Source organism: Chiloscyllium punctatum, chromosome 12, assembly GCF_047496795.1.
Source record: "Chiloscyllium punctatum isolate Juve2018m chromosome 12, sChiPun1.3, whole genome shotgun sequence".
NCBI lineage: Eukaryota > Metazoa > Chordata > Chondrichthyes > Orectolobiformes > Hemiscylliidae > Chiloscyllium > Chiloscyllium punctatum.
This window is the reverse complement of record NC_092750.1, coordinates 46,884,892-46,902,475: the sequence shown is the minus strand read 5'-3', so window position 1 is coordinate 46,902,475 and position 17,584 is coordinate 46,884,892. Positions and strand designations below refer to the sequence as shown.

Here is a 17,584-nt window from a genome sequence, read left to right as displayed (position 1 = left end):
CCCCTTGGACTGAAAAAAAAAGCAATGCCACTCATTTAATAATTGTGGGAGTGAGAAACCAAGAGACTGTAAATCAGTTTTTTAAAAAATGTAATCATTTAGCATTATTCATATTCTCATGATGTGCTATCAGAACAATTATGTAAGGTGCACACTGCAGCTGCCATTCAATCTTATTCACATCCTTCTCAAACAGTGTATTCCTAACCACTCACTGTGTACTATTAGTCCACATGCTCTTTTTAAACTTGATACTCTTTGGTTACCAACACTTCCTTTGGAAAGTTTCTGTTTATTTAATGTAATCCTTTAAAACTTTATTATTGAATCATTTCATGATTTTAAATAATTTTAAACAATCTCCTCTCAGCTTGATGGAGAGAAATCCCAGCTTTCCGTACGTATCCATGTCATTATAATCTGTCATCACCAGACCCATCTGGTAAATTCCTTCTGGAAAGTTCCCAAGTCTTTACATATTCCTGAAAGTGTAATGCCCGGAAGGGAATACTCCAGGCAGGACTGAATTCACATAAATTCTTGCTATTAGTGTTCTACTTGTCCAGGGTTTTGCATGTTTCATTAGCCTATCTTGACATCTTTTGAGAGATGTGCACTTTTTGAGATGCACGCCAATACACCAAAGTGACTTGCTTCTCCTTTCGCAATTGTGCCATATAGCATGCACTTTCTCTTTCATTCTTCTAATCAAAATGTATTATCTCATACTTTATTGAATTTCGTCTGTTTGTGCTACTAAACTATCCATGAACTGTAGAAGTCTATTAATATTCCTCTCACTGTTAAAAATTGATGTCATTAGAAATCACAGGGAAATTCTCCACTGGTTGGAGTCATGCCGAACACAAAGAAGAATGATATGATTGTTTCAGCTGAAACCTACATAATCTCTGTGGTAGCTTTTCAGGGTAGCATGCTAGGCCTCACCAACTTGGGTCCTCAACATAAAGTTAGAAGTAGGATGTTTGTTGATTATTGCACAAAGTTCGATACTATTTTCAACTCCTTGAATACTGAAACTATCCATATCTGAATACAACAATTAGACTTAATCTGTTAAATGGCAATTGACAATTGTGCCACATAATACCAAAAAAATGACTATTTCCAACAAGAGAAAAACTAACCTTCTCCCCTTGACATTCAGTGGCATTACCATTGCCAAATCCCCTATCATCAATGCCCTGGATGCCTACAGCCTTCAACAACATATAAGAAACTCAACATCATCTGGAATAATGCAACTTATTTAATTAGATTCCTATCCATGCCTTAAATATTCACACTCTCCACCATGCGAACACTACTATCTAGAAGATGCACAGCAGCAACTTGTCCAGGTTCCTTTAAAAATACCTTCTAAATTTGTCACCTTTACCATCAAAAAGGATAAGGACAAAGATGCATAGGAAAAATCTGCAAATTTTCCTTCAAGTTGTCCAACATGCTGACCTGGAACTATATGGTAGTTCCTTCACTGTCACTGGAACTGGAACTCCCTCTTTAACAGGTACCTCTCTAAGCATACCTATTCTTGACTGAATGCAGCAGTTCAAGAAGGCAGCTCATCACCAGTTTGTCAAGGTTCGTGATGGGTAATCATGCTGGCCTTGCTAATGTGTTCTCATTCCCACACCAAAAACCAACAAGTTTTACATGCATTGCAAATTTTGAAATTCTGCCCTGAATTCCCCAACCCTCCATGCTGATCACCCACCCCAAGTCCAAGTCATCAATGTCTATTAAAAAACACCAGGGCCCTGCTGCTGAACCTTGGAACTCCAACTTTATTTTTCTGTTCAGCTATTGGAAACAGTCATTCATCACAATCCTGTTTTCTATCCCTTAAGAATGGGTAATTAAAAGACATGGCTTAGGAAGAAAAGAACACAAATAGGCAATACTGAAGCAGTGATTATGAAATTAAATTTTTAGTGCTGGGAAAGAATTCCCAAACATAGTCTACCAAGAAAGTAGCGAGCCAAACACGTTATAAAATCAGGTATCAAATAGAACAACTGATCAAATTAAGGAAATTAGATTGGAAAGGATAACTCACAAAGAATGTGGATAGAATAATTTAGATAAAATATCAACTTGAAACTATTGTTGAGAAACCAGTACATTTGTTTTCCACATTTGGTTACCACAATGTATATTATTTGAATACTGCTGAAATAAAAACATCTTTCTAAGTTGTTTTTTTGTCTTGCCACGGAAGCTATACCAGTTAATGACAAGTGTCAATCTAAAATCAGTTGCCAATGTGGCACACTTGCATCTGTTAGAGACTGCACATATGAATAAAGAGGGCCTTAGTTTTTGCAGATAGACAGCACACATATATAGGCTGTGTCTGTTTCAAATCAACAAAATAGGTGACAGCCATTCCCTGATTCATTTCCAAGGCAATGTATTGACCAATCAGAGTCAACCTGCCTGGTTTCAAATTTAGATAAAGCTTGGTAGTTAACTACTACACATCATTAACTCACGCATTCTCCATGGCAACACCAATCGCAATAAGAGCCCATTTGCCAAATCAGCAACACTCTCCTCTTACATTGTATAAATATTCTCTTCCCGTTACTGTAGTACTTCTTGCAAATTATCCTGCTGAGTGAAAGATGTGCCAATGTGTGTCTTTTTCAGTAATGCTGAAGTTCTGTACTATCAAACGACTATTTGTATATTATTCACCATCATGCCTACTCCAAAATGCTGGGCATTCAGCAATTTCATTGCCAAGTGCATGACTTGTATCAAACCAAATTATATTCAATTATTTCTTAACTCAGAAATGGCAATAAATATCAATTAATTAAAAGGGCAATTCTGTATAACACATGTAAAATCAGATGAGGTGTGAATGAATATGTTAGGAGCAGTTGGATTATGGGGAAATAAAATTCCTTTCTATTATGAGAATACCTGTTGTTATTCATCACAACAATAGACACTTTTTGGAAATTTTCTCTGACTGGTGTATACCACTGTACCCAATCATGAGAAAAGCAATATGTTAATAGATTACTGCAGTAAGAAAAACTAGAAAAAGGAGAGTGGAGATCAAGATGTTGTAAGAAGATATGAGAAAGCCAAATTACCCAAATACATACACACCCTCAATTCCCTTTTTTTGTTCAATTGTTTATGGTTGGGCTTTAAAAAGAGCGATTTCTATGTGATCTAAATACATAGTCTCAGATTCTTACCTTTGTAGTCTTAACTCTATTGCCAGAAGCACACATCCATCCTGAATTATCTGGTAATGTCTTGCATTCCTCTCCCTCTATACAGGGGTCCATCTCACACCACCATTTCCCAATAACAATGGAAGCTTTAGAAGATCATGGAATAGATAAAAGAAATGGTTAATGAATCATTGTTTGAGGATGTGTGAAATCTTGTGCATTATGTTCTATACTTTTCTAAGCAGCTTTTGTGATCCTATTAAAATAAAATTAATAGTGTCATCAAATATAAGTATATGTATTTTTTGAAATGACCAGGCTTACAAAGTGCTGCATCTGCCACTGCTAGGCAAGACAGAATTTCATTATATACATTTTATTCAAAACTCACCAAAGGCCCATGGTTTAATAATGCATATGTGTATGTATATGTAGGATCTCAAGTATTCACCATGAAATATATTCCTTCATAGTTATTTGCATTCTTTAGAGCTGCTGAAGTAAAGTAGTGCAACATATTTTGTCTTGCAGTTCAACATCACTACCTGCTGTTATCAGACTTTTGAATGGGCCTCTCAAATGTTAATTCTGATCTTTCTCTCCTGCACCTTATATGCAGCTGTAACACTATATTCTGCATTGTGTTCTACTACACTGATACACCCTGTGTGGTACAATTTGCCTGTATACCAAAACAACACTTTTCACTGTATCTCGGTAAAAGTGATAACAATAAGTCAGTCAATCAATCACTTCAGTTTGTATCAGGTAGAATTGTATCACATCTTGAGGAAGCTTACCAAAGTTCAATAGCAGCAAAATGTACCATCAACAAGATGGACTGCAGAAATTCTCTCTTAGATAGCACCTTCCAATTCCAAGACCATGAGCATCTAGAAGGACAGAGCAGGAACACCTTCAAGCCACTTACAATCCTGACTTGGAAATATATCATTGTTCCTTCGCTGTCACTGGGTCAAAATCCTAACAGAATTACGGATCTACCTACATAAAAAGGGCTGCAGTGGTTCAAGAAGGCAGCTCACCAACATCTTCTCAAGGGGAACGAGGTATGGGTAATAAATACCAGCCCAGCCACTGAAGCTCACATCCGAAAGAAGTTACATTGGGATGGTCTAGAAGCAAGAGTAAGAATGGTTTGGGAGGAGGGTACCAGGTTACACATCACTCCTTCATGTGGTCAACAGACTGTAATCCAGACAGTACAAAAGAGAAGAGAAATATTTAAAATTGATATTTTTCTTTTCCTGAGACTTATATTTTAAATTTAGTCACTAGCAACAAACTGCTCTAAACTTGATATAATAAGTTCCACATATCCCCACAAATCTATACCTGTTGTGATTGAATATACAAGTCAATTTTTCTCCAGTAGACAACAATGATCAAATGGTAATCTTATTTCTATTACCAATTGCAATTATAGAAATTGCTGAATTTAAGCTAACTAAAAATTGCAATAATCATCTGTCAGCTTGTGTGAATCAACATCTTGGAAAGCAAATAAAAGTGGTCTTCAATTTGATTTTTATTTTAAAAAGTACTTCTGCCATACCTATATTGTTATACAATATTTGTGATGCATTGCTCAACACCGCCATCTTTCAATTGAGTGCACTCAGTAGATAAAAGTGCAGGCTTACTTAAGAAGGCATTCTTTTTCACAATCCTTTCAAAACAGTACACAAAAGCCATTATGGATCTTGCATTTGTTCATATTAGTGATTTCCTTTAGAAATGGCAATTTATGTGTTCTCCTCGCTTCAGCAACATCTTGTAAGCCTGGAATATAGCTGAAGGGCTGTATTCGTGACACCAGCTGTCTCCAAGTGGCAATGAGAATAGGAAATGATATCTTTCAAGATCAAGCTTGCACATGAAAGGAGCTGAATTCGAAAGAGGAAACAAAATTATTTTCAGTCAGCAGCACCTGCATTAAAATTGCAATTGCCTATTTTCTACAAATGTCATTGGGAAATTGAGTCCAGCAGGATGGTGGTGTAAAGTCACTACATTTAACAGTCAGGAGCAGCTGCTGCAATGACCATTATAGTCCTGTCTCAGTCATTACAAATTTCAGGAAAAAGAATGAACTACATCCCCATGTAATAGGTCTGTCCTATTAACAGTGTAGAAGCAAGGGAAAAAGGGCAAAACAAAAGGGTTCACTCAAGTCTTATGTACTCCAGAGTTACTTTTTAATATGAAGATTTATTCTGATACTTCTTGGTTCTGAACACTTAATGTATCATCATGGATAATAATGTGGAAGAAACGTGGCACATCAATAATGGGTTTTTAAAATCTATCATGAGGATATGAATAAGCCATTATTCATTGTTAAAAAGAGAGATGCTAACAAAATGACACCCATAATGCAATTAGATTTTTGTTAATTCTAATATGCAATAAATATTTATTAGTTAAAAAAATCTAAAAAAAATGCTTTTATATATTGTGTCAAGTGTAAGTTATAATTTATTGTAGTTTGATCAGTTGCATAATTCCAAACAGGAAGTAATGTTCAGTCTAACATATGGTTTATATAAACTATGAGAATAGTGAAATTGTAATTTTATTCCTGATTTATTCTATAATAAAGGTTCCCTAGCTCAGCAATTGTTGTATGTAACAGCTTTTTTTTATTGTCTTGCTCCACTTGCCATGACAGAAAATTGCCATGCTGAAATGTAATGTAAATAAAGAACCAGGATTTCAGGCTGTAGTGGGGAGACAGTTAAGTATAGCTTATGGAAAGGTATGAGACAGGATCATTTTTTCAGCCTTTCTCTGGTAAAAATGCAATTAATTTAGCAATGTCTTTAATTAAGGAGACACGCTTCTCAATGTCTCATTACGATGCTTGTGGGCTGGTTAGAGGATTTTTAAAGGAGGGACAGCAAAGCACTAAATGATTTTACATCCTGAGAAAATAAATGTGAATGTGCAGAGTGTGCAGTATGTGACCCTTGGATTACCTATTAGCTTGAAGCCCATTCATGCTGAATAGTGAGACACTGCACTTCCTCTTTTCATTAGGCTGTATTTGGCTGCTTGCCAATGAGACTTTGAACTTGGGAATTTCAGAGGCCATAACCTGCAGGATTAGTTGGTATCAACATTGTGGTAATGCGCTTACTGCAGTTTGCAGCATAGAATCAACTGCAGCCTGGATTTTCTAATAGCCAGACAGTTGTTATTCCAACGTGGATGCAGAATTGCATATGGAGATCCTGAAGAATTCCATTGTAGCAAACTTTGAAGGAATTGTCTGGGAAACTGAAGATTGGAAACCACCTCGAAGTTTCCAGTTAAATTCAAAGAAAGGATTCAAAGGGTTCTAACGAAATTAAATAGTTACTTGGGAAAAGTTACACTGTTAAATATATAGTCTAATTCCTGAATAATTACTCAAATGAGTCAATGCTTACCTCACAGACCCCCAGTGACACCTCGCCTAAACACCCCAGATCCTGGCCTGACATCTCCCTCTTTCCCCATGGGACCTGAAATCCACTTCCCATTGTCGACCTGAAACGGTCCCCTTCCCCTATCCCTACTCCAGCTCCAGACTCACTGACTCTTCCCCTGATCTAGACTCATTCTGCTTCCAATCCCCTATCCAGGGTCAAGACCTCCTTCCTTAACCTCCCCTTCCTCCTCTAGATAAGGCGCTCCTGTATCGGCTATAGACTGGACTCAACTGCTCGCCCCCTCACCATCCCCCATTACCCCACCCCCAGACCCAGTCTTCACTTCACCATCTCCTCTTTCTATGGCTCTGCATCTGGAGGATACTCCAGCGATGTTAATGAATCAAAGACTTATACGTAAGGCTAGAGTGGAATGGAATTTGCAGTTGATGGTGCTGCTATTCTTTATCCTTCTTGGTAGTAAAAGACTGGATGATGCTAAACTTGGGGAATAAATGTGTACAGCAGGTAGAGTCTCCTGGAAACTGAGAGGGTGGATACTGATTGCTAATTCAGTGAACTGCCCTGTCTTGTCCTGAATGGTGGTTACTTTCTCAGTAATGCTGTGGCTGATCTCATTCAAGGTTATGGGATTTCTTTTTTGATGGAGGCAGCCATTGATCGTATTTTTTCGTGCTATGAATTTTATCTGCCACTTGGCAGCACAACTTTGAATTTCTCTCTGCATTTCAATTTGTCTATGTCATAATTGAAGAAGTTATAAATGGAGCTGAATATTTTGGAATCATCAACAACAGCCATATTCCTGACATACTGACAGGGGAAATGTGATTTAGGAAGCAACCGAGGATGGTCGGACCATAAGATGTCGGAGCAGACTTAGGCCATTCAGTCCATTGAGTCTACTCTACCATTCAATAACATCCTGGCTGATCTGACAATACTCAACTTCACTCTCCTGCTTTTTCCCCATAACCCTTGATTCCCTCACTGGTTTAAAATCTGTCTCAGCCTTAAATAAGAATCAAGTACTCTGGCCATTTAGATTGTATTGTATTAAAGACACTTGTCTTACAGATAGTCAAGTTGCTGCCAGGAATTTCCATCATTGTTTTTGTTTCTCACAGAAATATTTCAGCTTTCGTGCTTTCTAAGACTACTCCTATTGATGATTTCTTGACTCCTTATGACCTCAAATATATTTGTGCGACATATCTAGATATTGGGGGAGGTTTGCTAGTGCTCTTGGGGGGGGTTTAAACTAACTCTGCAGGGGCATGGGAACCTAGATTGTAGTTTAGGGTGCAGGACCTGGAGTGTAGGGAAGTTAGGAACATGGCATCAATCTCAAAGGAGGGTGCCTGTAAACAGGAAAGTGGCTTGAAGTGTGTATGCTTCAATGCAAGAAGTATACGAAATAAGGTAAGTGAACTTGCAGCGTGGGTTGGTACCTGGGATTTCGATGTTGTGGCTATTACGGAGACATGGGTAGAACAGGGACAGGATTGGCTGTTGCAGGTTCCAGGGTTTAAATGTTTTAGTAGGGTCAGAGGTGGGGGTAAAAGAGGAGGAGGTGTGCCAATGCTTGTAAAAGATAGTATTATAGCACTGGAAAGGATGATGGATGAAGACTCGCCATCTGAGGTAGTTTGGGCTGAGGTTAGGAATAGGAAAGGTGAGGTCACCCTGTTAGGAGTTTTCTACAGGCCTCCTAATAGCCCGAGAGATGTAGAAGAAAGGATTGCGAGGATGATTCAGGAGGAGTGAAAGTAATAGGGCAGTTGTTATGGGGGTCTTTAACTTTCCTGATATTGACTGGGAAAGCTATAGCTTGAGTTCGTTAGATGGGTTGGTGTTTGTCCAATGTGTGCAGGAGGGTTTCCTGACACAATATGTAGACAGGCCAACAAGAGGTGAGGCCATACTGGATTTGATTCTGGGTAATGAACCAGGCCAGGTGTTAGAATTGGAGGTAGGTGAGCACTTTGGGGACAGTGACCACAATTCAGTGACTTTTACTCTAGTGATGGAGAGGGATAAGTGTGCACTGCAGGGCAAGAGTTATAGCTGGGGGCAGGGAAATTATGATGCGGTGAGGCATGACTTAGGATGCGTGGCTTGGAAAAGTAAGCTTCAAGGCAAGGGCGCAATTGATATGTGGAGCTTATTCAAGGAGCAACTATTGAGTGTCCTTGATAAGTATGTACCTGTCAGGCAGGGAGGAAAGGGTCGCGTGAGGGAGCCGTGGTTTAATAAGGAATTGGAATCCCTTGTTAAAGGGAAGAGGGCGGCCTATGTAAAGATGAGGCATGAAGGTTCAATTGGGATGATGATTGAGAGTTATAAGGTAGCCAGGAAGGATCTGAAGAGAGAGCTAAAAGCAGCAAGGAGGGGACATGAAAAGTCCTTAATTGGTAGGATTAGGGAAAACCCAAAGGCTTTATACAGGTATGTCAGGAATAAAAGAATGACTAGGGTAGGTATCGGGCCAGTCAAGGATAGTAGTGGGAAGTTGCATGTGGAGGCTGAAGAGATTGGGGAGACACTGAATGAATACTTTTTGTCAGTATTCACTCAGGAACAGGACATTGTTGCCGATGTGAATACTGAGTCACAATTAATTAGAATGGACGGCTTTGAGGTATATAGGGAAGAGGTGTTGGAAATTCTGGAAAGGGTGAAAATAGATAAGTCCCCTGAGCCTGATGGCATTTATCCTAGGATTCTCTGGGAAGCAAGGGAGGAGATTGCAGAGCCATTGGCCTTGGTTTTTATGGCCTCGTTGTCTACAGGAAGACTGGAGGATAGCAAATGTGGTTCCCTTGTTCAAGAAGGGGAGTAGGGATAACCCTAGTAACTATAGGCCGGTGAGCCTGACTTCTGTTGTGGGCAAAGTCTTAGAGAGAATTGTAAGGGATAGGATTTATGAACATCTGGATAGGAATAATGCGATCAAGGATAGTCAGCATGGTTTTGTGAAGGGCAGATTGTGCCTCACAAACCTTATTGAATTCTTTGAGAAGGTGACTAAGGAGGTGGATGAGGGTAAAGCGGTAGATGTGGTGTATATGGATTTTAGTAAAGCATTTGATAAGGTTCCCCATGGTAGGCTACTGCAAAAAATACGGAGGTATGGCATTGAGGGTGAGTTGGAGGTTTGGATTAGGAATTGGCTGGCTGGAAGAAGACAGAGGGTAGTAGTTGATGGTAAAGGTTCATCTTGGAGTGCAGTTACTAGCGGTGTTCTGCAAGGATTTGTTTTGGGACCATTGCTGTTTGTCATTTTTATAAATGACCTGGAGGAGGGGCTAGAAGGTTGGGTGAGCAAGTTTGTGGATGATACAAAAGTCGGTGGAGTTGTTGACAGTGAGGAAGAATGTGTCAGGTTACAGCGGGATATAGATAAGCTGCAGAGCTGGGCAGAAAGGTGGCAAATGGAGTTCAATGTGGGTAAGTATGAGGTGATTCACTTTGGTATGAGTAACAAAAAGATGGGGTACTGGGCTAATGATCGGATACTTGGTAGTGTGGATGAGCAGAGGGATCTTGGTGTCCATGTACAAAGATCTCTGAAAGTTGCCACCCAGATAAATAGTGCGGTGAAGAAGGCATATGGCGTACTGGTTTTTATTGGTAGAGGAATTGAGTTCTGGAGCCCTGAGGTCATGTTAGAGTTGTATAAGACTCTGGTGCAGCCGCATGTGGAGTATTGTGTGCAGTTTTGGTCGCCATACAATAGGAAGGATGTGGAGGCACTGGAACGGGTGCAGAGGAGGTTTACCAGGATGTTGCCTGGTATGGGAGGAAGATCGTATGAGGAAAGGCTGAGGCACTTGGGGCTGTTTTCATTGGAGAAAAGAAGGTTTAGGGGTGACTTGATAGAGGTGTACAAGATGATTAGGGGTTGAGATAGGGTTGACAGTGAGAACCTTTTTCCACGTATGGAGCCATCTATTACGAGGGGGCATAGCTTTAAATTAAGGGGTGGTAGGTATAGGACAGATGTTAGGGGTAGATTACTCAGCAAGTCGTGAGTTCATGAAATGCCCTGCCAGTAGCAGTGGTGGACTCTCCCTCTTTATGGGCATTTAAACGGGTATTGGATAGGCATATGGAGGATAGTGGGCTAGTGTAGGTTAGGTGGGCTTGGATCGGCGCAACATCGAGGGCCAAAGGGCCTGTACTGCGCTGTATTTTTCTATGTTCTATGTTCTATGTCCTATAGTTTGCTGGTGTCTGGACATTTAAGGGAAAATCCTTCTTTGAAAGTTTATTCACTTCTGGAGTTTCCCAATACCCACAAAACATTACCCTCTTGACTCCAAAATCACACTGAATGCTAAAAATTTAATATGGCTGATTTGAAGGCATGGAACTCAGAATGTGCAATTACCATGCAGATGATCCAGGTCATGCTAATTTTGTGATCCCAAGCAGTCGAGTCCTAAATGCACATCTTCTGGCTACATGCTTAGCAAGGCACAGATTTGTTAGAGTCCAGAAAGAGTTAAAACCAATCTACAGCTTCAAAAATCAGCCTTTACCTTTTAAAACATGTAGCTTTTTAATCTTGCACTCATTAGAACAGATGTCAAATTTCAAATGATGACAACAATTCATATCACAGGAAAAAAAGGATGGTGATTCACTAAAAAATTGACTCTGATTCATCCAAGCCATGAAGAAACTAATAAGGAACTACAGGCTCCCCATGCTCCCAGCTAATTCAACATTGGTATGAGGCTTGACCATATTCCTTTAGCTTGCAGAGAACTAGTCCTTGAGTGTGAATGTATGTCACTTCTGATAAACATGGACCTTTTGTCTACTATTCATGAAAACCACTTTTGCAGGTGATCATTTGAAATTTGATTTTCTTGGATTTGCTCTGATTTGTGTAAGATGAAAAGATTTGACTTCATGTCTGTCTTTTTCTCAGCAATAGCCTAACTGATAAATTTTTAACAGCATGGATGAATAGAAGGAGTTCAGGATACAGCTACATAGATCTATAAAACTGAAAGCACAGACAGAAAAGGCCATAACAAGGGAAATGAGATTCTGAGTCATATAAGAAAGGGTTATTGAATCCAATAGCAAGGACATAGCATTAAATTTGTACGAGGAATTGCACTGGTAACACTTGGACTATCATGTGATTTTCAGCAATGCATTTGGTACGGATATTGAGAGATTTAGAAAAATATATGGTGAAAATTCACTGTAGTAATACTGATTATTTATGAACAAAGGATTAAACAATTTTTCACCAGAATTGAGGAAATTAAAAGAGAGATGAATGCAGTGTGTCAATATTATGAATGTTTCTGAGAAGGATTGTTTCTATTGTTGGAAAGCCTGGTAAGAAGTTGACACAGACTGAAAACTATGACTAGACGAATAACAGAGAAACTCACAAAACATATTCTTACTGAGGGCCTAAAGGAAATATGGGCACTTTAAATGGAATTTGAAACATATTTGATAAGAAAGATATAAAGGGATATTGTAAAATTTCAGAAATATGGTATTTATGTAAATATTTTTAGATGAGTTTGCTCGCTGAACTGGAAGGTTCGTTTTCAGACATTTCATCAGGAAAACTAGGTAACATCATCAGTGAGCCTTCGGTGTGTCTGAAAACGAACCTTCCAGCTCAGTGAACAAACTTACATCCAGAACCTCAACCTGAGCTACAAATCTTCTCAAAACTCACTAAATTTTCAGATGAGACTTAGTAGCTGCATTGCTACCTTAGTTTAAATAAACCCTCTCTATGCTGTGATTTTTATAATTCCAATGGAGTCACTTTCAAAAGGTTTAGCTTTGGAGCAGCCTTGTCTAATTCATGCTGTAAACTCATCTTGAATGCTGCCTTATGGCTGTCAGGAAAAGTTTTCTCAAAAGAAAATCTGCATCACTTTTTACACAAGTGTTTTATCAAGCAGCTCACAATTTGATTATTTTAGCAACTTTTAATGACAAAAATTATTAATTTAAAGTGAGAGATATCAGAATGACAGACAATATGAGAGTACTAGGAAATTGTGTCCTCCTACAAAACAAGGCATTTTTGATAAAACTCCACAAATGAATATTACTTAGAATGGAGTCTAACTAGTCTATGCGAGTGTTTCTGTTTCCCAGTCTCCTCAGCCTATTTCAACTCAGTCAATAAACACAAACCTCTACACTTTCTCCTTTTATGTAGTTCCTAAGGACAATTAGGAATGGACAACAAAAGCTGGCCTTGTCAGCAATGTTCACATCCAATAAAGGAATAAACAAACACTTACTCAGCTTTCCACTTAAAGACATCTCTGCTATTCACCTCAACCACTCCAGCCCAACCTGTACTCGCAACACTCTTTGGGTAAAGCCATTTCTCTTGAATTTCCTATTAGATTTACTAACTGAACTAACTAGATTTACTATATTCCTGACCTCTAGTTTTGAACTCTTCTTCACAAAAACCTGTTCATAATTCAACCCTTTCATAATTTTTAAGCATTTTGTTACGTCACCTTTTCTACTTTCTAGAGAGGGAGAGTATCCTTTCTACACTTTATAACATCTCATTTCTGTATTATTGTAAAGTGTAGTAGCAAATATTAATGTCCAGTTCTGGTAATTTGAGACACAACAGTAACAAACAGAGCAAACAGGAACCTCCAGTTTGGTAGGGAAGGGGAGTGGCTGTTACTGAAGGTGAGAGTGGGAATCAAAGCAAGTCACATCCTCAATCTGAGCAGGGACAACAAGTGCAATGGCACCTTGACTGTGAAGGGCTCCAGGAATAAAACACCAGGAAAAAATATTGATCAAAACATAGAAGGGCTCAACTGAAGCATTGGCAGGATGAAGAGTCATTGGCAAAGCAGGGCTTTCAACATAGTAAGGAAGTGAGGATTGGAAGTGATGTAATGGGTTATGGAGAACACACTGTAATGAATACAAAGCTTAGAAGTTCATCATTTTTGATCTGAAAATCAGCTGCCAAATTCACAGAACAGCCCTCTCATATATTAGAGTTGATCTTTCTCTGCACCTTCTCTGTAGCTGGAACACTATATTCTGCATTCTGTTCTATTACCCTGATGTACTTATATATGATTTGTCTGGATGGCATGCAAAACAATACTTTTCACTGTATCTCAATACACGTGACAATGATAAATCATATCAAATCAACAAGACAATACCCAAATTAGTAGGAGTGCCTAACGTTTTTTTCTGAAAAGAGACAGCATTTATATCTGGAATAAGAAGTCAACTGAAGTGCTCCAGTAAACAGCAGTGTAGTAGCTCTGGAATGCGAACCATCTGCCTCGATGTCCACTTAACTAGCGTGTCAACATAGCTCATACCATCCATTCATCTGCCCTTTTTGTGGCCTTTAGGAGTCAGCATTCCATGTGTACACTGGGTACACGTCTGCAGCTTCTCGGCCTGATCCCAGGGCTTCAAACATTTTGGGTGGCTAGATAGAGCACAGTGGTATGCCCTGGTTACTTTACAGACTTTGGTGGACATCCTTCAGGGGCTCGGGGCATGGAGGGCCCCATACTACTGAGGGCAGAGATGAGATGAGGAGCAAGTCACCTCAGGAGAGTACTGAGAAGAAGCTGCCAGGGTGCCCACTGGTCAGTTTTCCTCTCTGTGGCTGCCTGTTGGCTCCCTTCTCTTGGAGGTATGTGGAATGAGACCACAGTGCCTCGTCCCTCTCTTATCTTGCCTTTGATGTTGAGTGATACCATTCATGTCTGAGCACAGTGATTGAGCGTTTGGTCTGATATGGATCTCGAAGGTGGCCACTGTCTTTTCCTTTAAAGCAAATGAGCACTCACTTGTTGTAGCCAACACGGTGGTGAAAGCATGAACAGACTCCTCTATCTTTCATTCCAGTTTGACAGCTTCTGGTAGACAAGCCTGATTTGGTAGACTTTCCCCCTGTCTCTCTCTGCAAGTTAGCATGTCAGTTATGATTGAGTACAGAGGCCATACATATGTTTGAAGCTCAGCAGATTCTTGATCTCCAGCAGTCCTCTGAGTATCGAGGACTTCAGGCCTATCTTTCTCCACAAGCTATGGACCTGTATCAGTGATGTGGTCACCAAATGTGTCACTGAGTCTACTCTAGCTAATGTGCCATTGAGTTGAATGTTTGTGCTTTTGCAGGGTGTAGGGAAACACCTACTGGTGTTTTCTCTGAAGTTTCACAGGCTTCCTCCTCAGACCCAATGCTGATGCTGAGGAGCTCAGGTTTATAGCTTCTTGTACTGGATGGTAGTGTCAAGAGAAGAGTAAAACTTAGCTATTGAATATACACAATGTGGATCGATGTATTTGTCTTCATTTGTATCTAAGAAGAACAATGTTGTTTACTTGGTACCTGAAATATGTCTATCTCCCTATTGCTACAGGAGTGCTCCTGGTCTTCCCTAGCCAGCTCTACTGCCCTTTTATTGAAGAGGCAGTTGGCTTGGCCCTTCCTCAGAGTTGTGAACCAACTTTTCCTGCAACGAAATGGACAGAGTATTAAGCTATATGGAAATGGGTACAGAAGAAGTTGGTGAGTATGCATAATGATGCAAGGTGACAAGCTATTCCCAGTAGACAATAGACAATAGACAATAAGTGCAGGAGTAGGCCATTCTGTCCTTCGAGCCTGCACCACCATTCAATATGATCATGGCTGATCATCCTTAATCAGTATCCTGTTCCTGCCTTATCTCCATAACCCTTGATTCCACTATCCTTGAGAGCTCTATCCAACTCTTTCTTAAATGAATCCAGAGACTGGGTCTCCACTGCCCTCTGGGGCAGAGCATTCCACACAGCCACCACTCTCTGGGTGAAGAAGTTTCTCCTCATCTCTGTCCTAAATAGTCTACCCTGTATTTTTAAGCTGTGTCCTCTGGTTCGGCACTCACCCATCAGCGGAAACATGTTTCCTGCCTCCAGAGTGTGCAATCCTTTAATAATCTTATATGTCTCAATCAGATCCCCTCTTAGTCTTCTAAACTCAAGGGTATACAAGCCCAGTCGCTCCAGTATTTCAGCGTAAGGTAGTCCCACCATTCCAGGAGTTGACCTCGTGAATCTATGCTGCACTCCCTCAATAGCCAGAATGTCTTTCCTCAAATTTGGAGACCAGAACTGCACACAGTACTCCAGGTGTGGTCTCACCAGGGCCCTGTATGGCTGCAGAAGAACCTCTTTGCTTCTATACTCAATCCCTCTTGTTATGAAGGCCAGCATGCTATTAGCCTGCGTGCTTACCTTTATTGACTCGTGTACAAGAACACCCAGATCGTTTTGTATTACTCCTTTACCTAAATTGACTCCATTTAGGTAGTAATCTGCCTTCCTGTTCTTTCCACCAAAGTGGATAACCAGACATTTATCCACATTAAACTGCATCTGCCATGCATCTGACCACTCATCTAACCTGTCCAGGTCACTCTGTAATCTCCTAACATCCTCCTCACATTTCACCCTGCCACCCAGCTTAGTATCATCAGCAAATTTGCTAATATTATTACTAATACCATCTTCTATATCATTAACATATATTATAGAAAGCTGCAGTCCCAGCACTGATCCCTGCGGTACCCCTGCCTGCCATTCCGAAATGGAGCCGTTTATCACTACTCTTTGTTTCCTATCAGCCAACCAACTTTCAATCCAAGTTAGTACTTTGCCCCCAATACCATGCACCCTAATTTTGCTCACTAACCTCCTGTGTGGGACTTTATCAAAAGCTTTCTGAAAGTCCAGGTACACTACATCTACTGGATCTCCCTCGTCCATCTTCAGAGTTACATCCTCAAAAAATTCCAGAAGATTAGTCAAGCATGATTTCCCCTTCATACATCCATGCTGACTCTGACCTATCCTGTTACTACTATCCAGATGTGTTGTAATTTCATCCTTTATAATAGACTCCAGCATCTTTCCCACCACTGAGGTCAGGCTAACTGGTCTATAATTGCCTGCTTTCTCTCTCGCACTTTTCTTAAAAAGTGGTACAACATTAACCACCCTGCAATCCGCAGGAACTGATCCCGAATCTATTGAACTCTGGAAAATGATCACCAACGCATCCAGGATTTCTCAAGCCACCTCCTTCAGTACTCAGGGATGTAGACCATCAGGTCCCAAGAACTTATCAACCTTCAGACCTAACAGTCTGTCCAATACCGATTCCTGGCAAATATAAATTCCCTTAAATTCAAGTCCTTCAGCCACTGTTAACTCAGGGAGATTGCTTGTGTCTTCCCCAGTGAACACAGATCTGAAGTACCAATTCAATTCTTCTGCCATTTCTTTGTTCCCCGTAATATATTCCCCTGTTTCTGTCTTCGAGGGCCCAATTTTAGTCTTAACTATTTTTTTGCCTTTCAGATACCTAAAAAAGCTTTTACTATCCTCCTTTATATTTTTGGCCAGTTTACCTTCGTACCTCATTTTTTCTCTGCATATTTCCTTCTTAGTAATCCTCTGTTGTTCTTTAAAAGCTTCCGAGTCCTCCGTTTTCCCATTTATCTTTGCTATGTTATACTTTTTCTCTTTTAACATTATATGTTTCTTAACTTCCCTCGTCAGTCACAGACACCCATGCCTCCTCCTACAATCTTTCTTCCTTTTTGGAATGAACTGATCCTGCATCTTCTGCATTATACACAGAAATATCCGCCATTGTTTCTCCACTGTCATCTCTGCTAAGGTATTGCACCATTGAACTTTGGCCAGCTCCTCCCTCATAGCTCCATAGTTCCCTTTATTCAACAGAAATATTGTCACTTCTAATTGTACCCTCTCCCTCTCAAGTTGCAGATTGAAGCTTATTGTATTATGGTCACTACTTCTCAATGGCTCCTTCACTTCGAGGTCCCTGATCAATTCTGGTTC

General features: G+C 40.0%; 1 protein-coding gene across 4 annotated transcripts in view; it reads right to left on the bottom strand.

Moving 5' to 3' along the window:
- The window catches only part of tafa1b (TAFA chemokine like family member 1b), a 479,256-nt gene that overhangs the window by 30,693 nt on the left and 430,979 nt on the right, over positions 1-17,584 (bottom strand). For all 4 annotated transcript variants that reach the window (XM_072582507.1, XM_072582508.1, XM_072582510.1 and 1 more), the window contains exon 4: positions 3,237-3,361. In XM_072582507.1, coding sequence (XP_072438608.1) covers positions 3,237-3,361 — 125 coding nt within the window. The remainder of the gene's footprint in view (positions 1-3,236; positions 3,362-17,584) is intronic.